Below are 10000 nucleotides of genomic sequence, written 5' to 3' on the forward strand. Positions count from 1 at the left end.
ATAACAAAATGACAGGAATAGTTTACTTCTTTTCCTCCCTTTATTTCCATCTTCGACTGTGTGTCAAACCATATTGCTGCCTGGTCTCATTGTGTGGAGCACTCCATAATCCTTTGCCTCCTTTGTAAAACCCGAAACAACAGTGGGTACTGCAAGATGACGTTATGATGAACAAATCAACAGGATTGAAACCCCAGATATCCAACCCTGTGTTTCTTATACCACCCCCACCCAAACCCACTGCCCTTACTACCTTTCTCCATTCTCCCTTGCACTGTCTTCTTTTCTTAAGAACCCATCTACTCTCCAAGTTGAAGCTCTGGGCATTATCTCCCTTTCCTCTTGGTGTCAATATGTTGTCTCAGCTTAAAAACCTCCCTCTAATTATTTTTAGCTTTTCTTGAATTGGAATTTCAGATAAGGTATTGCCATTAGGCAGCGTCCGTCCATCCGTCTCCTATTTCAATTTCTCCAGCCAAACCGCTGGGCTGATCCGGCTAAAAATTAGCAGCAAGGTTCCGCTCCTTACTGGTAACGGGGATTGCAAAGCTCGTTCCGGTCACCTGACTTTAAGTAGGTCAAAATGGTGGACTTAGTAAATTCCTTCAAAAATCTTCTTCTCCAGACCCACCAGTCAGAATGCTACCAAATTGGGTTGCAACATGAGGACAGTAGATCCTGATATTAAATTGTGGAGGCCATGCCAATCACATGACCGGAAGTGTGTCAAAATGGTGGTCGCGTAAATTCCTTCAAAAATCTTCTTCTCCAGATCCACCAGCGAGAACACTACCAAATTTGGGTTACAACAATAAGACAGGGTCCTGATGTTAAATTGCAGAAGTCATGCTGATCACTGAACGGAAGTGTGTCAAAATGGCGGACTTAGTAAATTATTGGGAAAATCCATAAATTCCTTCAAAAATATTCTTCCTCAGTTCCACCATTCAGAATGCTACCGAATTTGTGTTACAACATTAAGCCAGGGCCCAGATATGCCACATGTCCAGTGGTCCTATTTTTATGATTCATCTGCAAAGCTTCATTAGCAGCCAATACTTTTGATGGTTTATGTCATTACCTCCCCAGTGGTATCAAGATTTTAAACCTGTAATCATTGGATTACAAAGCAGGAGTTCAGTCCATTGAGCAAATAGAGAACTCGTTCATACAACCAACCCCGCACCCCCCCCCAAAAAAAATAAACAAACCTCCAGTATTTGGGAAATTTATCAATACTTGGCTGCTTAATGGCCATAAATCCAACTACATTGTGGAGTGCCTTGCAGAGGTGCATGTGGCACCATATTATTGCAGTAAATGCCTTCCACACAGCAAAATCCCTTTCTGGAATACAAGAAACCTGTTAGTACTTGTTTGTATACATGATCGAGGCAAGTTGAAGAGCTACAGCAGAATGGAAAGGAACAAAATGGAACGGGGGAAACACCAACAGCAGAGTAGAGGTGAGAGTGAGATCAAGGGGATGGTGAGAAGAACACGTGAGAGTGACCAAGCTACGCACGAGCTGAATGAAACACAGGAAGAAGGGGAAGTGAGGATGTGGAGAAAAGCTGTCTTGAAGCCCTGGATGGAAGAATGGGACTGAACAGACTGGGGATGTTTGTTCCACAATTAAGAGAAAACAGGAAGAAACGAGTAGAGGTGAGCAGTGAGCCTGGATTTTGGGAGTTGAACAAAAAGACCATGGACACCCAACATAAACCTGCAAGCGACAGAGCCAAGTGAGGGCAGAGGGTGTAAGACCAAAATAAGGTGGTACCGACCTGTCTGTGATGTGAGAGTAACTGGCTGAGATACTCACCTTCATTGTGGGAGATTCCAACACTCCACCAAAGTGGTATTTTGCAGTATCGAACATTATTGTAGGAAGATGGTGCCGTGTGCCATATCCAGAACCACTTCTGCCTGGAAGAGATGGAGTGGGCTGCAGATCTTTCCTGAGCATGGCAGAGTGCTGACATGAAGACCATCAAACCTGGCTGGGCACATATGGACCGGGAGCTGCGGAAAAGCCAATCTCTGCCAAGTAATGTGCAAGAGCTGCAATAGAATCTTTGACAAATCACATTTCGCAAAGTCTGGATCGTACTATCATCCATTCATTGACTTTATGGGTTCTATATGCCAAAGGACATGCTTAGAAATGTTACACGAGGAGCTTTGGTGCAGGAGGAGGCCATTAAGTCCATCATGCCTGCGCTGGGATGTAGTCCATTTGATTGTGTTCATATCACAGATTGTTAAACTTGTATTTGTTTACAATCAGGGGTGCTCATTTTATTAGGCAGGGCACTGTAGCTTGGCTGGTGGTCTTGTCTTGGACATTTGGTCAAATGAGAATGAACAAAAGAGTTCCTGTGGATTCGAACTTTAACACTTTGTATGACGTTCTGTGAATATGAGGAAACAAAATAGGAGCGAAAAGAGTAGAAATAGTGATTGAGCAAGAAAATAATAACACCATAACCAGCAAAGTGGACAAAGAAAACAACTCTATGAGCGTTGCCTCGCAGTGATAACTGCTTCGTGACCACGTCTAGTTGTTTGTAGCAATTATAACTTATTGCAACACATTATTACAACTTTGACAAAATAATAAGTAAATATGATGACTACAACTTAATCCCAAGTATCAAGTTGTTGATGATTACAACAACTTAATATTATGATTGGACACAATGTTTGCCTGGAGTTGGGCTTAATGGTTAGGGTGGTGGGCTTGGGATCCCAGGATCCTGAGTTCAAATCCTGCTCTGCTGTTGAATTAAAACCAGGTGGGGTTGACTCTGCCTGTCATCCTTCCGAGGTCGGCAAAATGAGTGCCAGCTTGCTGGTATACTGTGTCGGAGTGGTGACCCGTCCAGGATTGTGCCCAATAGCCGAGGAGACTGCTTAGGCAGCACCAACGCTCTGCACAGAATGTGGTCCCAATGGATGGATGGATGGACACAATCTGGAATTTCCATGAAGAATATTATAATAAGTTGATGATGACTACAACTTAATATTAAGTTTACAGCATTATGCTGAAGATATAACCTGATAAACAGCTTTGTAGTGGAATTTTAAGTGTAGTTCATTTTGATGCTGGAGTGCATTGTCTTCTGTTGTTACTTATTTATCCTGAAACACTATTTATCCATATATATTACTTTTCAGCACAGAAACATCCGTGTCTGCTGCTGTGCAGGTTTTTTCAACACCTCATGGCTTGGAAGTCCACTTGCGGCGGTTACACTCTGGCCTGCGGCCTTTTGGCTGTTCTGTTTGTGGTAAAACCTTTGGTCATGCAGAGAGCCTGAGCCGTCATCATGCTGTGCACCTTCAGGTACTGGGATCATCCACTGCCATGATTTGTTGCAAGTTCGGGGTGTTAAGCTATTGTGCAATTGATTTAAAATATTTATTGCGTACGTATTATGTAGACATATTGAGATTACTTCACATCATTTGCCTCATATGTTTGCTGTATAAGATTTATCGCGTACCTGTCTCGTTATAAGTCTGGTGTCAGTATCTTACCAGTCAATGACTGAAAAATAATATCAAAGTTGCAACAAATTCCATTCATTATTCTCTGGAGTCTGATAAACAGGCTTCAAAATGGTCCAATGGGAAATGGCTTAGATTTATAATGCTGAAGGTGACGGTCATTGAAGAAATACCAACCTGAAACAGATAACAAAGCGATTACTTCCAGAGCAGCACCAATTGTTTCAAAGCTATGGTTTAAAATGGCCCATTTTCATCAGGATCCCCCCCCCCCACCCACACTTTTTCAGTCACCCACCACTTGCAGTCCCCAGAGTGCACAGACTTGTTGCCAATTGTTCCATCTGTTGTATATGATAATAGTACAGACTTTTGGATGGGGTGAGTGAAGTGATGACACAATGGTAGAGGGAATGCTGGTGATTACCCCGCACACATAGCGCAAAGCGGGGGTAAGTGATTGGTTGTGTCTGTCTATGATCGAGAGACAACTTAATTACCTGGACGGAGGTTATGTTTTCACCCCTGCTTGTCTGTCTGTGAGCAGAATATCTCAAAAAGAAAGTTACATACGGATTCAGATGAAACTTGCTGGAAAGGCTGGGTGTGTGACAAGGATGAAGTGGTTCAAATTTGGTTAACATCCAGATCAGCTAGCGACAAAACATAATAGTTCAGCCTGGTGGGAGTATGTGCTCTACCGAGTGCTGTTCTCCTTTCAAATGAATTACATATTTTAAACATTGTAGAACACAAATCTGTTTGTTTGGCACTTCAAGAACTTTCAGTTTAACAGTTCTTTGGCTCTGAAGTTGGCAAAATTGTATGCTGTCTCAAACAATCCAATTTGTCGCTTGCACTGCTCCACTGCTTCAACACTTTAGTGCGGAGACCAACAAAGATACTTCCACCGGATCAATACCGTGCTCTCGTGAGAGCATTGAATAGCAAACAGAAGCAAGTAGTTGTCTTCCTCAGACGATGGTGTAAGAGTGTTGGAATTTTCATGAAGAATGGTCAGCCTGTTGAGATGTATAGTTTTCCTCAGTACACCCTTCCCATGTCCTTTTTCTCTAAACTCCAGGGCATAAAGTGTTCTTTAAACTCGATTCAGGGGAGCCCCACCTTTCTGGTCACTCCAACATCAAAAGGATGGTCTCCACAAGCAGTTGGGTAATTACAGGAAAATAGAGTGGCAGTGGAGAAAACCAGCCCATGGGGAGCAACACACTGTGGAGCGGGGCTCATTCAGTAGGGGAAGATCTTTTACTTTACAGGCTGGCAGTCTTCTGAAATAGAAATAAAATAAATGAATGACTGAAATATACAACCTGACTTCCGGTTCCGGGTTTGGAGCGTCGAGAGGTCTCCTTAGAGGCTCCCTGCTGACGTTCTCAAAGTTAAGTTTCCAGTCGTTATTTGTCCCATTTTAACTGTTTATTTTCTCACCTTCATGTTACTGTGTGTTCCTCGTTCGGTTTTGTTTCAAAAATCGTGTTATTTTGTGAGTTTTTGTCGACATTCTTATCGGGTGTTTGAGGCCTAGGCTTGAGGCCTACCGGTTCCCCTCGGTGTTCGATCGTTTTTTTTTTTTTTCTCCCCATTACCTTCAATTTCTATCCTCCCCACTTTCCTAACGTCCCCCATTCTCCCAAGTAATCTCTCTATTTCTTATCTTAAAAAAAACAACAAAAAAAAACAAAAACAACAACACGCTAACCTTCTCCCGATTCTGCTTCTTCTTCTTCTTCTTCCTCTTATTCATCCTCCTCTTCTTCTTCAACACTTCCATGACCTAATCTGTTGAAAACTCTCTCAAACATTAATAATAATAACAAAAACGATGTCTTATAATGCTTCATCTTCCTCTCTCACACATGTGGTACTCTTTACTGTTTCATAATGCACTACTCTTCTGCTATTTTAACAGACTGCTCTCATTTCGACCTCTCCTTCATTCCTTGTCTAAAAAAATCCAACTGTTACAGCGTTTCTTCTCTCCATTCTCTGAATTCTCCTTTATTGCATCCATCAAGAATTGTGTTAAATCGCATCTCTGACCTAAAACTTAAAAAAACCCCAGTTTGCTATGAATGTTCGCTTTCCATCAACCATTCTTTTTTTCCAAATTCAGTGCCAACTCGCTCCTCTCACCCCTCACTCTCAAAGCAACATCCCACTCTTCTCCCTCCAAGCCTCCCTCTCACGTCTCTCAAAAATTCCCCCCTCACCTTTCTCCCACCTTTCATCCCCCTCACTCATCCTTCTCAAAGTTGTCCCCCCCCTCTCATCCACTAAGCTGCCTCCTTCCACTGTTCTCTCACCTCCATTTCACCTCCTCAAATCCTCAAGTGCCTTCTTCCCCCTCTCTTGTCCCCCTCTCCCCCAGCACCACAGAGCCTTTTCTCCTCCTCATTCGGCCCCCTCCCCTAGCTATTCTGCAATCCCCCACACTCTTTCAACAACCCCCCTTACCTCCCCCCTTCCTCCCTTTTCCCACCCTCCCCCTCCCCCCACCCCCTGCACCCAAAGCCTCCTCCCCTTCCTCTTCATCAAAAGTGTGGACCTCCATCTACACCTCACTATCCAAAAACATGGACCATCTTATATCTTCTCATCCAAACTCTCTCTTCCTCTTATGTGGTGACTTCAATTGTCATCACGCCAGTTGGCTCGGTGTGGGTACCTCTAACCTGTCATGGCACCTCAGCAAAAGCTTTCTGCGACTCATTGGGACTGACTCAATCGGTCAACTTCCCGACCCGGATCTCAACCAATGGTACTCCATCTCTTCTGGATCTGATTTTGACAAATTTCCCTGACAATATCTGCTGCTCTTCCTCCACTCCAATCGGTTCTTCTGACCACGTCCTTGTCAAAGTGGACATCTCTCTGGCTGTTATCAGAGAACCACCTCACCGCCGACGAGTCTGGTATTTCACTCAAGCTGACTGGCAGGGTCTCCAAGCAGCCATCAAACTTATAGACTGGTCTCCTATCACTACTTTCTCCAACATCAACTCATCCTGGGAATTCTTTCAAAGAAACTTGCTCTCCCTCATGCACAGATTTATCCCCTCTCGTCTTCAGTTGTCCTACCCTTCCTCCCGCCCTTGGTTTACTGAAGCTTGTGGCGAGGCAGTTGTCCTGAAACAACTTGCCTTTGCCTCATGGAAAGCAAACCCAACTGAGGGCAATCTCAGTTCCTTCCACAAAGCTCGGAACAAGTGTGTATCTCCCCTCTGGAGAGCCAGAAAACAACATCTTTCTCATCTCAAGTCTGAACTCTCAAACCTCTCTCCCTCCTCAAAATCCTGGTGGCGTTTAATCAAATCTGTTTCTGGTGTATGTTTCCCCTCCATTCCCTCCCTTACCTCAAATGGCCGCACTGCTGATACCGCACGTGAAAAAGCTGAATGCCTAAACTCAGTGTTTCCAGCTAAATCTTGTGTCGTAAACCCATCACTTTCTCTACCCACCTTACCCAGTCGCACCCAACTGTCCCTGGACTCTGTGTCCTTTTCTCCTAACAAGGTGGAGAGCTTGCTTTCAAACCTCGACTCAGATTCTGCAACCGGTCCAGACGGCATCATCCCACGTGTCCTCAAAACCTGCTCCTCTGCTCTTGCTCACCCTCTCTCTGTTCTATTCACCCTCTCTTTTGCTCAATGTCATCTGCCATCTGCTTGGAAATCTGCAAACATCACTGCCCTGCATAAAAAGGTGCAAAAACAGATCCCTGCAACTACAGACCAATCAGCCTTCTCCCAATCATCAGCAAGGTTATGGAATCCATCATCGCTTCAGACATGAAATCCTTCCTCTTCTCCAATGGCCTGATTACCGATCATCAATTTGGTTTCAGACCAGGTCACTCTACCCTGGATATGCTGCTTCTGCTCTCCCATCAATGGATGGAGGTCCTCAATGCCAGACAGGAAATCCGAGCCGTATCCCTGGACATATCACGTGCTTTTGACACGGTCTGGCACCCTGCCCTGCTCACACACTATCTTCCCATGGTATCCAAGGCCATCTCCACTCATGGCTCGCAGACTTCCTCTCCTGTCACAGTCAACGTGTGGCCCTAAATGGTGTTCTTTAATCCCCTATTCCTGTCCAGGCTGGAGTTCCTCAAGGTAGCGTTCTGGGCCCTGTTCTTTTTCTGGTTTTCATCAATGATCTCTCTGACTCTCTGGAAAATCCTCCATATCTCTTTGCTGATGACTCCACCCTCTGCCGTACCATCTGTCATCCCTCAGAATGGCAAGCAGCAGCTTCTTCGCTCACTGCAGATCTGGATAAAATCACAAACTGGTCCAACACGTGGAACATGTCCTTCAATCCAGACAAATCTCACACTCTCACTATGTCTCTGCGAAAGGACCGTTTAGAAACCCCCTCCCCCTCCATCCACTTTCTCAACAATCCTCTGCAAGAAGTCTTTTCTTTCAAGCTTCTGGGTCTCACGATCTGCCATGACCTTTCCTGGGAAATCACATTTCCAACCTCGCCTCCAAAGCCAGTCGCCGACTGGGAATCCTCCGTCGTGCAAAGTCCTTCCTCGGCCCTCTTGAGCTCCTGATCACTTACAAAGCTTTTGTTCATAGCCTGATGGGGTACTGCTCTCCCCTCTGGGCTGTTGCTCCTGCCTCCCACCTTTCTCGGCTTCACGCTGTCAAAACCAGGGCATTTAGGATCATCGGCATCTCCCGCAATGAAGCTGAGTCATTGGGCCTCTCACTCAATCACCGCAGGTTGGTCGGTGGTTTTTCTGTCTTCTACCGTCTCCTCTCCAGCCTTGCTCCCCCTGCTCTCTCTGCGATTTGTCCCCACATTTCCACAGGGCGCTCAAGTTCCGCCAACAACCCCCTTCTGGTAAAACTACCAAAATCACGAATCACTGCTCACTTCACTCTTTCATTCCTTTTTTTCCCCGCCTTTGGAATAAACTCCCTCACTCTATTCATTCCCATTCTTCCCTCCAGGCTTTCAAAACAGTTGCTCACCACCACCTCTTATCACCCCCCATCCAAATCCTCGATCTTTTCTACCCCCGATAATACACCCAAGCCCACTTCCTTCAATTCCCCTGCTTTCCTTCCTGAAAGTCCCTTTAATGTCCATCTTCTCTTCCCCATGTTCCCCATCCCATCCCTCTCCCTTCCACAGATCTAATGTGTCTGTTCCCCACTGTTTTGTCCCTCCCACTCCCGCCCCTCTTGTCTCATGCCCCCCTTGCTGTGTGTTGTGTGTTAGCTCTCATACGAGCCTCGACAAGGTATACAAAAAAACAAACAAAACAAAAAAAACCTGGATAAATGAAAGAATATGGAGTGAATGAAAAAAATGAACAAATAACATACTGTTATGTTTGTGGGGTAGATGGAGGAACATCATAGTAAATGTCGGATTGTATCGTGTAGCATTGTCCGTGGACGAGCAGGAGACATCTTGATGTAATTAAGAAGGGAAACTGTGAGTTGAAGTTGTTACATGGGGAGGGGGGTGCTGTGTTAATTAGGTAGGGTTTAAGGTTAATTTCTCCCAGTATGCGATTGCCGCCTATGACTTTTTCCTATATTTTTGCATTTACAAAACCGGCGATAAAAAGGAATTCACATCCTTAAAACAACAACTGAGCCAAGCGTTCCAAGCAGGCAAAAAATACCCCAAAAAACCCACCTCCATGAATGACAACTAGCAAATCATGCCCTGGGGGGGGGGGGGTGAATGATGGATGGGGTGACATCAGAAGGTTTGGGGGGAAGGAGAGTTGTGTAAGGTATGCGATTGGAGGCAAAAGGATCGAGCTCGCTGGCTTCCCCTCGACACGGTGAAAAGGCTGCAAGATTCTCATGTTCGTGCTGAGGCGAATTTGTTTGCTTGCTGGAGGAAAACGCTAGCCATTGACTGTTCGGCTGAGTCGTGAAGCGTGTACGTTTCTGAGGAGGGAAGAAGAGTGTGCCTCGTGGCTTAATCACAGGGCCTCAGAAATCGTCTCGTCATATGGTCGAAGAGGGAAGAAGAGCGTGCCTCGTGGCTTAATCACGGGGCCTCAGAAATCGTCTCGTCATATGGTCGAGGAGGGAAGAAGAGCGTGCCTCATGGCCTAATCATGGGGCCTCGAAATTGTCCCGTCATATGGTCGAAGAGGGAAGAAGAGCGTGTCTCGTGGCTAAATCACGGGGCCTCAGAAATCGTCTCGTCATATGGTCGAAGAGGGAAGAAGAGCGTGCCTCGTGGCTTAATCACAGGGCCTCAGAAATTGTCTCGCCATATGGTCGAGGAGGGAAGAAGAGCGTGCCTCGTGGCCTAATCATGGGGCCTCAGAAATTGTCCCGTCATATAGTCGAGGAGGGAAGAAGAGCGTGCCTCGTGGCTTAATCACGGGGCCTCAGAAATCGTCTCGTCATATGGTCGAAGAGGGAAGAAGAGCGTGCCTCGTGGCTTCATCATGGGGCCTCAGAAATCGTCTCATCAT

At 45.6% G+C, this 10000-nt stretch overlaps 1 protein-coding gene across 8 annotated transcripts in view; it reads left to right on the forward strand.

Annotated features, from left to right (window-relative positions):
* Nucleotides 1–10000, forward strand: part of LOC147013113 (uncharacterized) — a 174351-nt gene that overhangs the window by 137165 nt on the left and 27186 nt on the right. For all 8 annotated transcript variants that reach the window (XM_085854706.1, XM_085854702.1, XM_085854708.1 and 5 more), the window contains one exon: nucleotides 3215–3352. In XM_085854706.1, coding sequence (XP_085710832.1) covers nucleotides 3215–3352 — 138 coding nt within the window. The remainder of the gene's footprint in view (nucleotides 1–3214; nucleotides 3353–10000) is intronic.

Source organism: Eptatretus burgeri, chromosome 14 (assembly GCF_056783735.1).
Source record: "Eptatretus burgeri isolate ZD-2024b chromosome 14, Ebu_testis_v1, whole genome shotgun sequence".
In the NCBI taxonomy this organism is placed as follows: domain Eukaryota; kingdom Metazoa; phylum Chordata; class Myxini; order Myxiniformes; family Myxinidae; genus Eptatretus; species Eptatretus burgeri.